Below are 20,092 nucleotides of genomic sequence, written 5' to 3' on the forward strand. Positions count from 1 at the left end.
TTCTCATGTTTTTTCTTATTTCAGACATCTCAAAGCACTTTGTTCTCATGTTGGGAAAGAGGTGGGAATTCTGAAGGGATTTCTGAATTATAGATAAATGGTGTAAGCCAGTAGCAACACAAGACCTACAAGTGACTTCATGTGGATAATTTTTTTACATAATGTAACCAGCTTTTGTTATCCAGGTTCATCTGAGGAGTGCCAAACTTCAAATATAATGTGTCTAGCCTTAGGAATACTGAAAACCTATGATTTGAAACTGAAACAGGATAGATTTAGATTAGATATTAGGAAGAAATTTTGTACGATGAGGGTGGTGAGGCACTGGAACAGGTTGCCCAGAGAGGTTGTGGATGCCCCATCACTGGAAGTGATGGGCCAGATTGGATGGAGCTTTGAGCAACCTGGTCTAGTGAAGGGTGTCCCTGCCTATGGCAGAGTGATTGGAACTTTTAAGGTCCCTTCCAACCCAAACCATTCTATAATTCTATGATTTTATGGATTCTGGCATGTTTTACAATCTGCTTTTGTCCTGGTTCTGGCAAGGATAGAGTTAATTTCCCAAGGAGCCAGGACAGGTGACCCAAGCTGGCCGGGGGCTATTCCATGCCATGTGACATCATGCTCACCATAAAAGGGGGCCAGTCGGGTAGGGGAGGGGCAGCACAGTTTCGGTGTGGTTCCAGGACGGGCTGAGTGTCTGGTCGGTAGGTCGGTCATTGGTTCGGTAAATTGTTCTCTATCATCACCCATTGTTAATATTTGTTATCAGCACTGTTGTTGATTGTTTTTTTTCCCTCTCCCTTGTTGTCCCAGTAAACTGCCCTTATCCCAATCCTCCAGGCTTTGCCGTTGTTTTTTTTCCGTTCTCCTCCCCTTCCCACTGGGGTAGGAGTGAGTGAGCGGCCGCGTGGCGCTCAGCTGCCGGCTGGGCCTAAACCACGTCAGTCCTTTTTTGGCACCCAACGTGGGGCCCGAGGGGTTGTGATAAGGACAAGTCTGACCCAAGTGTGTTAACGAAAAATTGTCCTAAGAATTTATGATGTTATTGAAACAGTCACTGGTCATAATGATGTTCTGTTTGACTACACGGCTCTGGTTTGTAAACCCGTGTTTACTCTATGCAATCCCTGCGGTGCTGTTTATCACCTCTGGGAGAGGGGTTCCTGTTCTCATATTGTTGTATTGTGTGATAATGACTTACGATATCATTGACAGTCATGAGTCTGAGCTGGTACTTGTACGTAGCATTTCGGTCAGGCCTGTACCTCAGTCAATATCTTTCAGAATTGATTAATAATTGCACCCAATCTATGGGCAAGACAGGGGAGGATACCTTCTCCCACTCTTTCACCTCCCCTTTTCCTTTTCAGTTGGTCACGACAATTTTTGAGAATTTTGAATACACTTGGAATGCTCAGGCCAGTATATTCCTATTGCTAGGTCTCCTGAATGTTTTCCAACTCCTGTTCAGGGTTAGCAAAAATTGTTTCAAGAATATTACCCAGGGATCTTCCCCAAGACTGAATGGTCAGGGCTGGCATGGCATGTGGGAGAGTATGGGCAGGTATCTAGAGACCTTTTCACCCCCAATGGTTTGGAGCTTCACTCCTGAACAATTGCAAGACCCTGATAAAATGGTAGAATATTTGAAAGGAAAATGCTGTGGGGATTCTAAGGAGACACAACTTACTGTGCTGTACTGGGCCCTGGCCACAATCTATCAAACACTGCTTGACAGTAGACAGCACCATCCAGAGGGAGAGAGCGGACTCACAGGCACTGCAGCTGCCCAGGCCCCCGCAACAGGCACTGCAGCTACCCAAACCCCTGCAACAGGCACTGTAGCCGAGCCAAAAGATCAACCCATACCAGTATCAGTCGCCCCTATACACAAAAATAGACAAAGAAGTCGGTTCGCGTCGTGAGAGGTGATGATGAACCGGGGCCATCATGAGAACAAGAAGAAGAGCCAGAACCAGAAGTGATCATGTGATCTCTGTCCCTGAGTGAGTTGCAAGATATGCGGAAAGACTTCAGGCGCCTTCCAGGGGAGCACATCATTACCTGGCTGCTCCGCTGCTGGGATAACGGGGCCAGTAGCCTGGAACTGGAGGGCAGGGAGGCCAAGCAGCTAGGATCCTTGTCTAGGGAAGGGGGCATTGACAAGGCAATTGGGAAGAAGGCACAGGCCCTTAGCCTCTGGAGGTGACTCCTGTCAAGTGTGAGGGAAAGGTATCCTTTCAGCGAAGATGTCGTATGTCGGCCAGGCAAGTGGACCACCATGGAGAGAGGTATCCAATATCTGAGGGAATTAGCTGTGCGGGAAATGGTTTATTACGATCCAGACAACACACAGTTGCCCACAGACCCCGATGAAGTCCAGTGTACCCGACCCATGTGGCGAAAATTTGTGCGAAGTGCACCATCATCGTACGCCAACTCACTGGCAGTAATTGACTGGAAGAGTGAAGAGGCACCCACGGTGGACGAAGTGGCTGGCCGACTCCGGCAATATGAAGAGAGCCTTTCTTCCTCCCTCGTCTCGGCTGTGGAGAAACTGTCCCAGGACGTCCGGCAACTCAAAGAGGATATATCGTACTCCCCACCCCCACAGACCCGTATTTCAGCCATTAGGAGTAAGAGTTTTTCTGCTCCGGAGATGGGAATGGAGCATACACAGCACAAGGTGTCCTGTGGTTTTATCTGCGTGACCACGGAGAAGACATAAAGAAATGGGATGGGAAGCCTACCTCAACCCTGCAGGCACGCGTACATGAGCTACAAGGCAAGACAGCTGTACAAAGGGACTCTTCCAGAAAGGATGCTGCTCCAGTTTCCACCAGGCAGCTCCCCAGCTCAAGTGGAAGGCCTGATCGCACTTATGACCCTCTTGAAGGAATGAGTGGCAAAAGCACCCCATTGTGACTGGGCCAGAGGCTCCGTGCATCCTGGGCATAGACTACCTCCGGAAAGGGTATTTCAAAGACCCAAAAGGTTACAGGTGGGCTTTTGGAATAGCCACCTTGGAAGCGGAGGAAATTGAACCATTGTCTAGTTTGCCCGGTCTCTCGGGGGACCCTTCTGTTGTAGGGTTGCTGAGGGTTGAAGAGCAACAGGTGCCAATTGCTACTATAACTGTGCACCGGTGGCAATACCGCACCAACCGAGACTCCCTGGTTCCCATCCACAAGCTAATTCATCAACTGGAGGATCAGGGAGTGATCAGCAGAACCCACTCACCCTTTAACAGTCCCATATGGCCAGTGCGGAAGTCCAATGGAGAGTGGAGGCTGATGGTAGACTGTCGTGGCCTGAATGAAGTCACACCGCCGATGGGTGCTGCCGTGCCAGATATGCTGGAACTTCAATATGAACTGGAGTCAAAGGCAGCCAAATGGTATGCCACCATTGATATAGCTAGTGCATTTTTCTCAATCCCTTTGGCACCAGAGTGCAGGCCACAGTTTGCCTTCACTTGGAGGGGCGTCCAGTACACCTGGAACGGACTGCCCCAGGGGTGGAAACACAGCCCCACCATTTGCCATGGACTGATCCAGACTGCACTGGAAAAGGGTGAAGCCCCAGAGCACCTGCAACACATTGATGACATCATTGTATGGGGCAACTCAGCAGAGGAAGTTTCTGAGAAAGGGAAGAAAATAATCCAAATCCTGCTGCAGGCTGGCTTTGCCATAAAACAAAGTAAGGTGAAGGGGCCTGCGCAGGAAATCCAATTTTTAGGAATAAGGTGGCATGATGGGCGGTGTCAGATCCCAATGGATATTATCAACAAAATAGCAGCCATGTCCCCCCCAACCAACAAAAAGGAGACACAGGCCTTCTTAGGTGTTGTGGGTTTCCGGCAAATGCACATTCCGAATTACAGTCTGATAGTAAGCCCTCTCTACCATGTAACCCGGAAGAAGAATGATTTCAAATGGGGCCCTGAGCAACAACAAGCTTTTGAACAAATGCAACAAGAAATAGTTCATGCCGTAGCTCTTGGGCCAGTCCGGGCAGGACCAGATATAAAAAATGTGCTGTACACCGCAGCTGGGGAGAATGGCCCCACCTGGAGTCTCTGGCAGAAAGCACCAGGGGAGACTTGAGGTTGACCCCTGGGGTTCTGGAGTCGGGGATACAGAGGATCCGAGGCCCGCTACACTCCAACTGAAAAGGAGATATTGGCAGCATATGAAGGAGTTCGAGCTGCTTCAGAGGTGATTGGCACCGAAGCACAGCTCCTCTTGGCACCCCGACTGCCAGTGCTGGGTTGGATGTACAAAGAGAGGGCTCCTTCTACACATCACGCAACCGATGCTACATGGAGTAAGTGGGTTGCACTGATCACACAACGGGCTCGAATAGGAAGCCCCAGTCATCCAGGGACTCTGGAAGTGATCACAGACTGGCCAGAAGGGAAAGGTTTTGGAATGTCGCCAGAGGAGGAGGCGACACGTGCTGAAGAAGCCCCACCATATAATAAACTAACAGAAGATGAGAAACCATATGCCCTCTTCACTGATGGGTCCTGTCTCATCGTGGGAAAGCATCGAAGGTGGAAAGCCGCTGTATGGAGTCCTACACGGCGAGTTGCAGAAGCTGCTGAAGAAGAAGGTGAATCGAGCCGGTTTGCAGAGGTGAAAGCCATCCAGCTGGCCTTAGATATTGCTGAAAGAGAAAGTGGCCAACGCTGTACCTCTATACCGACTCATGGATGGTGGCCAATGCCCTGTGGGGGTGGTTACAGCAGTGGAAGCGGAGCAACTGGCAGCGTAGAGGCAAACCCATCTGGGCTGCCCCATTGTGGCAAGATATTGCTGCCCGACTAGAGAAGCTGGTTGTAAAGGTACGTCATGTAGATGCCCACGTACCCAAGAGTCGGGCCACTGAGGAACATCAGAACAATCAGCAGGTGGATCAGGCTGCCAAGATTGAAGTGGCTCAGGTGGATTTGGACTCGCAGCGCAGTCCAAATTCACAAGGGTGAATTATTTATAGCTCGGTGGGCCCATGACACCTCAGGCCATCAAGGAAGAAATGCGACATATAGATGGGCCCGTGATCGAGGGGTGGACTTGAGCATGGACGCCATCTCACAGGTCATCCATCAATGTGAAACATGCACCAGAATCAAGCAAGCCAAGTGGGTAAAGCCTCTGTGGTATGGAGGACGATGGTTGAAATATAAATATGGGGAAGCATGGCAAATCGACTACATCACGCTCCCGCGAAGCCGCCAAGGCAAGCGTTACATTCTTACAATGGTGGAAGGAACCACTGGATGGCTGGAAACCTATCCTGTGCCCCATGCCACTGCCCGGAACACTATTCTGGGTCTTGAAAAGCACGTCCTGTGGCGACATGGCACCCCAGAGAGAATCAAATCAGACAATGGGACTCATTTTCGGAACAACCTCATAGACACCTGGGCCAAAGAGCATGGTATTGAGTGGGTGTATCACACACCCTACCATGCACCAGCCTCTGGGAAAGTTGAAAGGTACAATGGACTGCTAAAAACTACCCTGAGAGCAATGGGTGGTGGGACCCTCAAACACTGGGACACACATTTAGCAAAGGCCACCTGGTTAGTTAACACTCGGGGATCTGCCAATGGAGCTGGCCCTGCCCAATCAAAATTTCCACGCCCAGTAGAAGGTGAAAAAGTTCCTGTAGTGCGCATGTAAAATATGTTGGGTAAAACAGTTTGGGTTATCCCTGCTTCAGGCAAAGGCAAGCCCATCTGCGGGATTGCTTTTGCTCAGGGACCAGGGTGCACTTGGTGGGTGCTGGGAAAGGATGGGGAAGGTCGGTGCGTACCCCAAGGGGATCTGATTTTGGGTGAAAATAGCCAATAAATTAAATTGTACAATGTTAATAGCTATACACTGTATTAATAGTATAACCATAAGAATCACCCAAAACTAATGAAGGATGGACTTTGGAACTGACTTCAACTGGTGCCCAGGAGCTTCATCGAAAATTACATCTGTGATGTCCAGACTGCGAGCATGGACCATACCAGATACACCAGCCATGAAAAATACTCCGGATGCAGCGTGCAACAATCCAGCAGCACGCACCATTGTTCCTGCCCTGAGAGACTGTAATGGCAGATGGAACCCAAAGCCATGGCCTAAATGAACTCAATGGACACTTTAGAGTGATGGCCCATGGCGTAAGAGAATGGTGTCAGTGAAATAATCTGGGCATGATGCAGATGGTATGGAATAAGGGGTGGATAATGTCCTGGTTCTGGCAAGGATAGAGTTAATTTCCCAAGGAGCCAGGACAGGTGACCCAAGCTGGCTGGGGGGGGCTATTCCATACCATGTGACATCATGCTCACCATAAAAGGGGGGCTAGTCGGGGAGGGGAGGGGCGGCGCAGTTTCGGCGCGGTTCCGGGACTGGGTGCGTGTGCGGTCGGTCGGTCGGTCGGTCGGTCGGTCGGTCGGTCGGTCGGTCGGTCGGTGGGTGGGTGGGTGGTTCGGTAAATCATTCTCTGTTATCACCCATTGTTCCTGTCTGTTATCAGCACTGTTGTTGATTGTTTTCCCCCTCCCTTGTTGTCCCAGTAAACTGCCCTTATCCCAACCCTCGAGGCTTTTGCCGTTGGTTTTTTTTTTTTTCCTGTTCTCCTCCCCGTCCCGCTGGGGAAGGAGTGAGTGAGCGGCCGCGTGGTGCTTAGCTGCCGGCTGGGCCTAAACCACGTCAGGTTTCTAAAGTCAGCTGGCAAAAACAATTGCAGACAAATCGCATGCTCTAGTCTGCTAAGGCAGGTCCTTATGTCACAGTCTCCTTCCCTTAAATGAACATGTGTCTGAAAGTTCTTGTTCTCTCAAATGTTTATAGTATTGGAAAGTATACGCTAGAAGTATAATTTCTCTTTTACTTAGGAGAAAAGTGAAGAATGTAATTCTTACTGATACAAATTATTTTATTCTTCCCAGTTAAAGATAAATATTTGCTTTTAACCAAAATATCAGAATGTGCTCAGTTATTGTAATCAGTACTATGTCCTTCCAAATTCATTGAACTTTTCTCCTAGTCAGCATTCAGGAATGTGACAATAAAAGATCTAGGCAGTGTCCTTGAAAGAACTAGAATATAATAAACACTGACATGTTTATATAGTTTTCACATGGCACTACTAAAAATACTGTTGTAAATTCAGTCTGCTGAGCAGAGCAGACTGGATACCATTTGTTCGATCAGATACATTTGCACCAAGGAAAAATTAATTGAATTCATTTACTGATGTTGCAGTTGTTGCATAAAATGTCTCTATTTTTGCCCTACTAGGCTTTTTTATATGTTTTTATCTAGTTTCTATTTTTATTGCTTTGTATCTTTTGTATCATCCATATTTCTTGTTAGCTTCAGAAGACATTGAGATTGTATGTTAGATTAATGCAAGACTAGAGTCACTGCAAATATGTGATCCTGCAGTAAACCAAATGTGGAATGCCTTGGTGCTGATCACCTTGGATCATTATTGTGTGTGTTTTGGGGTATTTCTTGGGTTTGGTTTTGTCTGTTGTTTTAAAAACAACTTTTTAAAGATTTTAGTCCTTACATGAATTCAATAAGGGAAAGTAATTTTGACAGTTCATTGTTACTATTTGTGGTTTTCTTTTAAATTAACTTCCAGATCAGAGGGCAAGTACATGTTTCTCCAACATAGTGAATGGCCGCTGTGCACAGGAGCTTCCTGGTAGGTTCACCAAAAGGCAGTGCTGCTGTGAGTCTGGCCGGTGCTGGACCATCAGGTCTGTTCCAGAGATGTGTCCTGTCAGAGGGTCAGGTGAGTGGCTTGGTTGGTTGGTTTGTTTTCACCTTCTTGCTGTCTATTCTAGTTAGGATGGAGGTGACTGGAATATTTTAAGCTGCTTTAAAATGTAGACTAAATGGAAAAAGAAACTTGAGAATTACATTATTATTCATTCTTGAGTTTTTAATACTGATATTACCATCTGTGAAGCATTTTTTTCTGGTCCATGATTGTTTGGGACTGTTTCTTGAACATCGTTTTGTTGATTTTGGAAGTAGTTCTTGGGAAATGGGAAAGGTTTTGTGGTCAGGCTCAAAGAGGAAATGACTCTGAGGGTCCATAGTTCATTTTGATTTAAAGGAACAGCTGCTCTCTTGTTCTGTTAAATTTTAGGTTACTTTGAACTAGAAATACATCAGTATTTCATTCTTTCAACTCTGCTCACAGAACACTAGTCCACATCCCTAGTGAAACATATTTTCAGTATATCTATATCAAGATATCTGAGTGACCAGGGAGTTACAGTGCTACTGGCAACACATCAAGAAAAAGTTTTCAACAAATAGTTGTAAATTACAGTATTTTCTTTTATTAATTTTATAGTCCTTCCTTAAATTAACACCTGTCACAATCATGGGATTTACCTGAGATTAGGAGCGGGAGAGGGAGCACATAAAATCAAAGAAACAAGGAGTTAGTGTCTGGGTATTGTAGCATACGAAGGTCTGTATCTTCCTTATAAGCTGACTCTGAAGGATTGATTTACTTTATGCTTCTCTGTGCATTCCTATTTAATAGATGAACACCGCAGACTTTGTGTGGATGGTGCTTTTGCTGGAGGTGGTTCCAGAGGTGGTGGGACAGGAGGAAACGGGTTCCTTCTGCGTGGCAATGGCTATGGCCCAGGAGGAGCAGGATTCATTCCCATCCCTGGAAGCAATGGTTTCTCCCCAGGTGTAGGCAGAGCAGGGGTAGGGACAGATGATCAAAGTCCCACTGGACCAATAATTACAGGTCTAAGTAAGTACTTACATTGTTGTGACTTGTTTCTCTCTTGTTCCCTCCTATTTTTTCCTTTTTTCTGTGTAGTTTTCAGTCTGAAAATGCTATGGTGTTCTTAACACATAAAAACACTTTTGTATTCAAGCACATTTGAGAGACCTCAGCTGATACGTTAGGAAGTTCAGGAGGCCTTCTTTTAACGTGAGTTCAGAAGCAGGAATTTTTTCCTTCAGTTCAGTTACAGAGTCCTTGAGCCTGTGCTGTCCCTGCTGGGTCAGAACTAAAAAAACTCCAAATTGCTAAGTCTTTTGAAAAAAAACAGCAGGGTTTAAAATAAACTGTTCTCTCTCCTTGTTCTTCCAAATATAAAACTTACCTACTCTGTAGGAACACTGCCTTGACTGAAAGCCCAAGATGAATAATATTCAGAGGGAAGTCTCATATATGTAAAGTTGCTTCAAACGTGTAAGCATGTCCCTAGGATCAGAACCATAAGGTCAATAAAATGCAAGGAATATTATTAAGAAAAGTACACCAAAAATAGGAAACACATAGGAACAGACTGCTTCAACTTTCACCCAAATTGTGGTTTATTCATGAGGCCACTGACAATCTTATCAGGCTATACACATAAATGGTAAATAATAATTAGGACTATTTGTCAAATGTGTGGTTTTTTTCTGAGAGCTGTTTGGTTTTGTTAGTTTATTGTCATGCCAACAGATAATTCTTGAGAAAAAGACTTGATCTGATGGATATATTTATGCACCTGATAACATACTTTCTGAAACCATGTATAATCTTCATATTTACCTCTATTTGAAAATATTAATATCTATCTCACGTTCTGTTTTTTTTTATTAGCAATACTGAATCAGACAATAGACATCTGTAAGCACCACCCTAACCTTTGTTTAAATGGACGTTGTATACCAACCCTTTCTAGTTACCGATGTGAGTGCAATATGGGATATAAACAGGATGCAAATGGAGATTGTATTGGTAAGTGCACATTTCTGAAATCCATTATTCACTTTTATAATGTTAATATTTTTCCGCTTTAAATCTTGTTTTAAAAAAAAGTATATTGTTTTTCTCCCACGTACATACTAATTTTAATGGTATTGCTCTTGTGAAAGAATTTGCAAAGATCGTACTATTACTTACACTAGAGTAATTCAAAATCTTCATTTTGAGTTGTCTGTTTCCTTAAAAAAAAGAAGTATTTAATTGCAAATATTGGTATTGAGTATTGCTGTACTCGATGGGTATTGTACATTTTTGTCTTCACATTCGGTAAAGTAAGTTCTGTCGCATGTTCTCTTTTGTTATGCTCACATAGCTTCATTTTTGCTACAGGAGTTAGTGTCAAGTTATTTTCAAGATAATAAACAGTAGAATTCATGTTTTACCTACTTGTAAAGATGAATGATAGTTTGAAAGATACAAAATCATTTAAAAAATGCATTAATTAACTCTTGGCTATATTTGCCTTTCATATGAAAATATTGAATGCTAACTTTTTACAACAAGAGCTGAATTTGGGATTCTGCACTTTTATTCAGTTACTGTGAACCTCACTCTTGCTGTGTCAAAGCCTTATCAGATATTCCAGGGAAAATACGAAATTAGGGGTTCTTGTGGGGTAGTTGTGTGGAGAAGAATCCTGTATGCAGGATACAGCTTAGAAAAAGTATGGCATCCTACTTAGAGTCTGGTTATATTTCTGATTGAACATCTGCTTACTGATTCTTTATAGAGAGATTTGAGATCTGTGAATGAAAAATACTATAAGGAGCTCTTTCTCACTGAAACTGTGCTTTTAGAATCAATTTCTAGTGTGCCTGTGGATTAGAGGAAAATATAGAAACAAAGGAATGCAGAAAATTGAAGCTACGTGAATCCTTAAAAAAATCTAATCCAAGACTACACAGTTTACAGTATGCAAGAGACTAGTACACGCAGATTTTGACAGACCTGCAGCAGAGCAGGTATCAACCAGAAGCTGAGCTGGGAGCACCGCATCTCTTGAGTTGCAAATTCTTCTACCTCCCGCTGAATTGCGAACTAAGTATCAGGACCTGCCTGGCTTGGCACCCTGCATTCTGGAAAAATCAAATAGACAACTGTTGAATAGTACTTGTCCTTTAGTGTTCCTGTTTCTTACCATGTTTAACCTCCCTGTTTTCCGTTCTCAAATCAACTTGATATAGCACACTTGAAAGTTTGCAAGTCCTGTTAGCTAGGCCATTCTCTTGTACCAGGGAGGTCAGTTATAGCTGTATCGTTCCTGACAACTGTTTGTACACCCTCTTCTTAAGAAATGATAGTTGATGGAGATTCCACCACTTCCCCCGGCAGTTGCCGGGGGGAAGTGATCTAATAGTGATCAGTGATCTAATAGTTGAGCTTCCAGAAAGTATTCAGAACGTCTAATCTTTAAACACTATTTTGCAAAAAAATTCAGCTCATTGTTTCTTGTCTTATCCATAGTATATAAGGAAAGCAGTTCAGTACCATCCTCTTTGCACTTTTGTGTACTTGAAGGCTGTTACCATTTTTCTTCCAACTTGTCCTCTATGATATAGCAAGCCCAACTTTTTCAGCTTTTTCTGTTTGGGTGAGAGTTTTCTGTACCTCTGATCTCTGGCTGGGAAATTCAAGAGGCTTAGTCTCTTGCTGCATCCTTGGGCCTCAGGAGCTATAAGTGGGGAGTGGGAGTTTTACTATAAATCTGTCTTGCATGGCTATTCCTTCTTTATAGTTTGTGGAGAGCCCTGGCACTTTTATGACTAGCACTAAATTTTGCATCGCTGAAATCAATAATATTTTCAACTATGGTGGATCTTGACTCTTGAAGAATTGTCTTGAAATGTGCTGAGCATCTTCTGAAAGCTACATATTGAACTAATCTTTCTTGATGAAATCTAGTTCACAGCTTGTATTCATATTCTTTCATTCTTTCTTACTTGCGGGGGGGGCAAGTTGAAAATATCTGAAATACACAGGTGTTTGTTATCTATTTGATAATACACAACATACTTATTACATTTTTATTATTTTTTTCTTTCTGAGTTCAAATGAAGAAATAAAGATGAGTAATGATAAAAATTTGAATATATGGCTTTTACAAAGCTAGCAACTGAAAAAAAGTGAAAGGCCTTTCTAAACTGTGTTTCTTGAGGCAACCATCCTGTGTTCAAATCATTAAAAAGCAGTGATAAATAACATCATGGTAGACCATGATTATGATAAGTTCTTGCTCATGATTATAAAGAATTATTCTGGATGAAGAAATATACTGAAAGAACATATAGCTATAAAAAATGAGCCTGTATATCATGGGAAGGCACAGTGTGACCTGTCCCTAAAATCATTTCCCATTAAGGTAAGATACATTTGACTGAGCGGCTTTGTGCTTCATATCAGCAGAGAGCATAAAGGTGGCGTGTGATTAAGTGGCATATGAGATTTGAATGCTGTTAAATTCATAAAGCCGGTTTATTTAATTTGTAAATCACGGAACATAAATGGCAATGCTGAGATGAAAAATTAGTATGATTTGATACTATTACAAGCATTTAATTATTAATCAAATGCATATATTGATAATGTAGCATATGTAAGTTAAGAGTCTAGGAAAGAATGAATTGTGGAAAATAAAGTCAAACAAAAGCAAATTTTGATGCAGGTGGTAAGGTTAGCTCCTAAATAAGAGGTAACACCCGATTAATTACTAGGAGTTAATAATACTAGGAAATTTAGGTAAATAGATAAACAAAAGGCCTCACCTGAGCTTGGGAGACATTTTAGACTTATGCTTTTAGTGAACACCATTTTCAATAACGATGAGCACAAAAAAAATGGTGCCTTTTGCTCCTTTTTGGCTTCCCAGCCTATATGACCAATTCTTGATGTACTAATTTCATCTGAGAGTGGCTTTTGGGATTATACCAGAACAGGATTTAAATTCTGTGGTTGAGCCTGCTGTGAAATGCTTAATTTGCTTTATCTTTGTGCCCCTTTATAATTAGGTTGCAGCAAGTAAAGCTGTATGGATTTGATTTGATTTAATTCAAACATTTTTATTTTTCAATTCTCATTGAAGAAATGGTGTATGAAAAAATGAAGTAGGGCAACCATCAGTGGTTGAAAAGGTCCGTCAGACTTACATGTCTATGTGTTGAAATTTATTGACAGAAAGATATAATGTGTTCTTAAAAGCTGGCTGTCATTCTATGCCTTTATCTTTTGTGGGGTCACCCGTTAGGCCACGAGCCTTGCTGTTCACCTTCCACTCCAAGCTTGTGATAATAGCAAGGTTGTATCTGATTTTCAATTTGAGGTTAAAGTGCCTGAAAACTGTGAGACTAGATTGATAGGTGCATGGAAAAAGAAAGTCGTTGGCCTGTTTAATTCTCTAACGCACAATTATGTGCCCATGAAAAAGGTGTATTCATTTAGCGAACTTTGTCTCGACTTTGTCTCGACTTCGTAATGCACACCTCAGCATGAAACAGTAATCTGAAAACTGAGGCAATTTTGGATGCAATGGGATCAAAACAAAAATTTCAGCTGGTTTAACAAAATGTGCCAGCTACAATGATGTCCTAGATTGAAAGCAAGGGAAAAAAACCAACACAATAATGGCTTCCAGTAAGTTTAAGTGTCATTTTTCCTATTTTTTATTGTGTGAAACAAGTCAGTCATTACTAATTATTTTCAGTGGTTTCCCTTTTGAGTAGCTGCTTGTATTCAGAAGGCTTTTTGTAAGAGACTATACTTTGTGAATATTTATCTTAGGTAACACAGCCTTGTTTCACTGTTACTTTCTAATTGTATTACAAAGAAGTAGCCATAGTATCTTAAGTGCCAAACTGAATTGGTGATTTGTGAATGGTAGTTGCTATAAATCACACAGAAAGTTGTCTTGGAAATGTGGGTGCAAACTTAACTGCATGGAATTTCTGTATGTACTGATACATATTAAACGAAATTAAAGACTAGCTTGAATCTAACTTGGATACTCTTCTCATTACTTTAAGAACAGCCTTTGGGGCGTTGGGAACAGCAACATTTCATTGCATGGAGTAAGCTTAATGGTATATAAATGAACACTGCTTCTGTCCTGTTCTACCGCTCTGGCTGCGAACTCCCGAAGCAATAAATCAAGAAGCCAGAAATGTTAGATATTTTTGTATAGAGTTAAAGAAAAGTCTTAATTCAAAAGACTTATACTGCCAAATCAAAAAAATAATGGTGTTACATACTGCTCTCTGACCTCAACTTGTATTATGCTGCTTTCATGGTGGAACATTCCTGATGGATCAAGGACGGTGTCTTAAGTGATCTGACACTGAATGGCCAGTCCCTTTCCCCAAGCCAATAGACAGCTGTAATATTATTGCCTTTCCTTATTTCATTCTATTTATAAAAACTCTGGATAAAACTGTAGAGACTTTTAAAGTGGCAGCAAGCCTGTAGCGATGCTATACTGAACACAAATCTCCATATTTTAAGTTTTGTAATGTATCTTCAGACTCATCACTGTAATGCTTAAGGAGGTTTTGGAAATTCCATATTGTGTCTAGTGAAATTCTGACAAGTGTTACAGATGAAACAGTGAAAAGTGGAAATAAGTGTGATGCAAGTGGCAAAAGAGAAATATCTGGCACTGAAGTGGGCTGTGCTAGGAGATAGAATAAATGGGTTAAATATCTCTGTCTCAGATGTTTCCTGTTTATACTGCTGGAATATGCATGCTTGCATTGCAAACTCAAAGCCAACAACTTCTTTATATAAACATATATTTACCATTTCCCTCTTTTATCAAGAGCTTATATAAGAGCATCTTAAGATGAATATTTTATATGGAAATTATCTGATGCATATGGCTTTGGAAGGATTTTCTAAGGTTAAGTCAGCTATTTCATAGAGGAACACTGCATTCCTGCTGTACAATCTAGAAATTAATTTACAGTGAGATCCATTTCTAGCATCAACAAGTTTTCTGTAACAGATAAAGCAAGTTGAAGCCTATAATAAAGTCATAAATGTCATTCTCTGTAGGAGAACTAAACACAACAGATGAGTGCCATATGTGGTATTTAGAAGTTCCCCCTATCCTCCCCTATACTAAAGCAATATAAATATACAGTAATGTCATTTGAATTAAGACATTTGACAAGGCATTCATGTGAATGAGATTTAGAGTTTGAAATTTTGTTCATAGCTGAGGACTTTGTTCTGAAAGAATTATGTGTGATCCTCTATGACTCCCCCCATATCAATTGAACACTGAGGAAAAAATACCCAATCTAGCACTCATGTGAAAGAGCGTCCCAACAGTCAGGCACCATAGAGAAGCATGAGAGCAGGTAACTAGCATAATTACATAGAAGTCTACTGCAGTATAGAGATAGTTACTGTTTTCTTCATTGTATTTAACACACTGAATTTCTGTTTTCTCTACCTTGCTCCATTCTTGTGGCTTTACTGGATTGGTGCTATCAGCTGCTATGCAAATGTGAATGAGCTAAATATGTGTGAGAGGAAGTATTTGATTCTTCCCTTTTCTTTGCCTTTATTCATTCAAGTGTTTACCCAAATCAGTCTGATTGTATCTAGGCACCAGCTCATTAAATCAGTGATTTGGGTAAATCTAGTTCTCTTTGATATGTATGTTGATGCTCTTAGTTTTAACTATGTATACATTAACACAGTAAATCCTGTGAAATGTATGGTCTTGTTTATGATTAAATTAGAACAAAACTAACCTTTTGCCGTTTTTTTAGAATCGAGTCATTCATGGCACAACACTTTCAAGAAGTCACATTTATCTAACGTATAAATATTCTTATGTTTAATTTCTCATTCCATCCCATTATTTCCAAGATACAGTGAACTAAGTTTTAGAACTAGACCTCATAAAGGGTGAGTACAAATGATCAGCAAAATTCCCTGGGTAGCATAAACTACAAAATGCATGGGAAAATCATCATTACTAAGAACCGATCAGCAGTGGCTTTATTTAGCCGCAACTTCCTATGGCAGCTTACAGCCAGATGCAAAAAACCCCCACAAATCAGTGTTGGCTTTGTGGTGTGAAAGCCTACCTAAATGAAGAGATGAGTAATTTCAGACCTATAAGGGAAATGCAGGACATAGCTGGAGTGATAAAAGTCAAATTAGCAAAGGTGATTCATGAAGAAAGGGGGATTTCATCGATGAATCTGTCACCGAAATCCGGGAATAAACCTCGTAACACCAATGTGGTGTTAAAAGGCAGGCATTCTTTATTGCAGCGCTGGATGCACGGGGGATAGTTCCACCTAACGTGCATACCTAGCCTACGAACATGCACATATTTATATTCTCAATGCACACATGGTTACAATTACATCACATAGTTACATAGTTACTTCGTTATGATTGGTGTAAAACTTTCTCGCTTTGCTTTTAAAGCTATAGACTTAAAGAAATTCAGAGAGCATGCCCAGTGAGGGGTGGTCGTACCTTGGAGGTGGGTAACTTTTAGCATGGAGGTGTGTTTTGGTATTATAATGAGATTATAATGAACAAAGTTCACTCAAAGGACATGATTTTGACAAAAAATGAAATATTACTTGGCTCATGTACCAACCATGCAGTTTATCAGTTCCATGGTACATACCAACCTCTCAGGTTCTCATTCCTAAAATGTTTTTCTCATTCCTTATTACTGCTAATAATCTCATCTTGATCCCATCACCATGGTTAAAAAGTTAAACACATCGGTTACAAATCCATTTAGTTTGTAACCTCTGAATTTACCTGTAGCAGAGATGAGCTACTCTGGTAGCAGCAGGAGAGACTAAGCCAGCAGTCCTACCTGCTAGACCAGAGGGATGCACTCGCTCTGCTCCCTAGATCACAGAGGGCAAGGATCCTGGGAGGGTTTAGAGGAGCATAATGGAGAGGAACAATCAGTGTTCTTTTAGAGCTGGGAATAGCAGCTCTCGGCTGCCAAAGACACAGCTGACTCATGGGTAACCGCTGGGGATCAAATTTAGGAAGGGTTCTTGAAAGGAGTTAAAGTTTTCAAAAGCTTGAGTCAAATGGGAGTTACCTCTGAGCAGTTACCTAAGATTTAAGGTGGTTAAAGTGTATTTGGTTGCACCCAAATACCAAAAACCTTTGGAAAGCAGAATAGGGTACATTATAAAGAAGGGCTAGATTAAGTCTGGCATTACTCAAATGCAAAGACTGGGGTTGAGGATGCAATGGGGCATAAATGTGGTGTACAGACTGTGGTCTCATTAAGATTCCCTCCTGCTGGTGTGTGGCCCCTCCTCACATTTCTACAATAAACTTGTGATATAATGGGGGTTTTTTGGATGCCACAATTTGCTCTGATTTTAAAATGCCAGTTTTGATTTGATTGGTTTTATTCTGAACAAGAATGAATGGTCATGCAGTTAAATAACACTATATTGATTAAAGTGTTCACTTTCACTAGGCAACTGTCAGATTCCATGCCTAAAAATTCTCACACATTGTTTTCCTTTTGTCTTTCAAAAAACATATAAATGATGTAGTAGCATTTGACTTCTTAATAATGTCTGCCTAGTTGGACTAAGAACAGATCTATGTTCTTAGAAAAGTAATGATTTTGCACCAAGAACAAGTTTTAGTATTTAGCATTTGACTGTTACTTACTGTCTTTTTCATTTAGAAACTTCTAGACTTGAAAAAAATGTTGTATATGTTGTGAAGTCACTAATGCTCCTCTGTGCTGCCCACAGATATTGATGAATGCACATCAAACCCATGCTCTAATGGAGACTGTGTCAACACACCTGGTTCCTATTACTGCAAGTGCCATATCGGTTTCCAGAGGACTCCTACTAAGCAAGCTTGCATTGGTAAGAAAATTTACTTCATATCTACTGACATTGCAGGTGTTCCGACTCCTTATGTCAGATCCCATTGGAGTTCAAAAAATATTTAGCAATGTTATTTCAGTAAATCCCAACACTTGCTATATTAATGGGAGCTCTAGTCCTGGGCTACCATTCCATTTGTTTTGTTGTTGTCTTTTAATGTTTATCCATTATTCTGGAATATCTGTCACTTGGCCAGGTAATTCCCCAGCTGGAAATTCTACAAAAAAATCAGTATAGGTATATATTTATGGATGCATGCAGATGAATATGTGAGTAGGTTTTTAAAAGTCTTCATAAAGTAATTGCTGAGCATCACAAAATGTAGCATTGTAGCATTTATTGTGCAAGTCTGTAAAATAATATTTTTCCTGTCTCTGACGCAATGAGAATAAATTCTTAACCATCTTTGGAAACCTTTTTCTAAGTAAGATTTAAATAACACATCAGTATTTTTCAAAGCAATAATTATCACTATGTATGTTCTTATCTTAGAGTAATTCTCTGATTGTGTGATTATTTTTTTTTTCCTTAGATATAGATGAATGCATTCAGAATGGTGTTCTTTGTAAAAATGGCCGGTGTGTAAACACCGATGGAAGTTTCCAGTGTATTTGCAATGCTGGGTTTGAACTGACTACAGATGGAAAAAATTGTGTGGGTAAGAACTCCTATAAATAATAGGGCAGGCATTAGCTTGCCAATGCTAGAAATTGTACTTCATACTACAATTAAGGATCATTAAGGATACCTTTTGTGAAATAAGGTACAGCCTGAGGTGAACTTATAGCCCCTGCATTCAAATAGTTATTGTACAGAAGTGCATGATTTCAGAGAAAACTTTTTGTTTTTGAAGCTACATCTCCTCAAGAGTCCCACTGCCAGGAACTTTTCCCTTAAGCTTCGTAGCATGTGGTCCATATATCAGCACTGCTGAAGAAATAACTGGTTTTAATTTTGACTGCACTGTGTCAAAAAAAATTTTCCTAAACAACAAGCTTTTAATTCTGTCAGGTGACTGAAGTTTGTTATGCTTTTATGTAAGAAAGAAAGACACCCTGTTCTTCCATACATGGTCTGCTGAAACACACAAAGTAACTGATTACAACAGGAAAAAAATTGCTACTTTGTCTATAGAGTGAAAAATCTTCAGATACTTCATCAGAGTTATGAGTAGAATTTAACCTTCAAGTGAAGGAATATGTCACATCAGTCCTGATCATTTATTTTTACTTTGTCATCTTCCGTAAGGTGAGGTACCATAAGCAGTTTTCTTTGCAATATTTTGCAGACCATGATGAGTGTACTACTACAAACATGTGTTTAAATGGGATGTGCATAAATGAAGATGGGAGTTTTAAATGCATCTGCAAACCAGGATTTGTTCTGGCTCCAAGTGGGCGTTACTGTACTGGTATGTGGAACTGAGGGGTAACACATTAAGACAATCTTGATTGAAAATGGCTTTTCCAGTCCATTCATTCATGCAAGAATGGCAATCTCATCACATGGATTTAATATCATACTAATACCTTACTAACTCATTACAGTAGATTTCTTAAGATGCCTAGAATAGAAATAGGTCTTTAACTTACAGAAAGAAATAACTGAATTATTTAATAGTATTGTGAAAGCTACAACAGATGTTAAATTAGCTTTTGAAAAGTCTTGGAGCATTGTAAATGTAGCAAAATGTTCAGAGCCTTCATGAAGTGGTGAAGTGAGCAGCAATATGGGAAATTTAAAAGGTTTAAAAGATTTTACATTGATGAACACACACACAGTACATTTTCCACATCATTATTCTGGCAGTTCAGAGTGCATAACACTTAAGACATTGTATTTGCCACATAGCATTACAAACTTTGTAAGAAGTGTGGTGATTGAAAATTTATATTAAACATTTTAAGAATAGAGTCTGATTTAGCTTCAGTTTAATTAAACTAATGGGAGATACCTGTTGCTGCCAGTAGAAGTAAGTTTGGGCTTGAATAATTTCTAGTAAATGCAAAATCATCTAAATTGTTAGTTTTCTGATTTGAAGTTGAACCATTTCTATTAATTGTGGTTTTCTTGATGTACATGCAGCTGGGCTGTTGACTTAGAAAGAAATTGATGACCACTGAAAAGTTCTTTGAAATTAAAATTTACCATCATATAGGTATTCTGTGATTAGTGCTTCCTTAACCACACTTTAAAGCAAAGTTGTAGTATCATGGGATGTACAAGGGGGAAAATTTATCATAAATTTTGCCTAATGTAGAATCTGAAGTTCCTCTAAACCTACAATTTTTCTGGGTTTTTTTGTTGTTTTTTTCAATGCACAGCTGGAATTTTGATTATTTAGTGTAATTCCAAGAAGAGATTTTTTACTGGAAGCAAAACAAGGA

General features: G+C 40.8%; 1 protein-coding gene and 1 long non-coding RNA gene across 2 annotated transcripts in view; one reads left to right on the plus strand and one right to left on the minus strand.

Annotated features, from left to right (window-relative positions):
- FBN2 (fibrillin 2) overlaps positions 1-20,092 on the plus strand; it is a 200,739-nt gene that overhangs the window by 68,538 nt on the left and 112,109 nt on the right. The window contains 6 exon segments of the mRNA XM_075740354.1: positions 7,660-7,812; positions 8,578-8,799; positions 9,646-9,783; positions 17,565-17,684; positions 18,238-18,363; positions 18,994-19,116. Coding sequence (XP_075596469.1) covers positions 7,660-7,812; positions 8,578-8,799; positions 9,646-9,783; positions 17,565-17,684; positions 18,238-18,363; positions 18,994-19,116 — 882 coding nt within the window.
- LOC142599486 (uncharacterized) overlaps positions 1-20,092 on the minus strand; it is a 177,427-nt gene that overhangs the window by 55,574 nt on the left and 101,761 nt on the right. The window lies entirely within an intron of this gene.

Source organism: Balearica regulorum, chromosome Z, assembly GCF_011004875.1.
Source record: "Balearica regulorum gibbericeps isolate bBalReg1 chromosome Z, bBalReg1.pri, whole genome shotgun sequence".
Lineage (NCBI taxonomy): Eukaryota > Metazoa > Chordata > Aves > Gruiformes > Gruidae > Balearica > Balearica regulorum.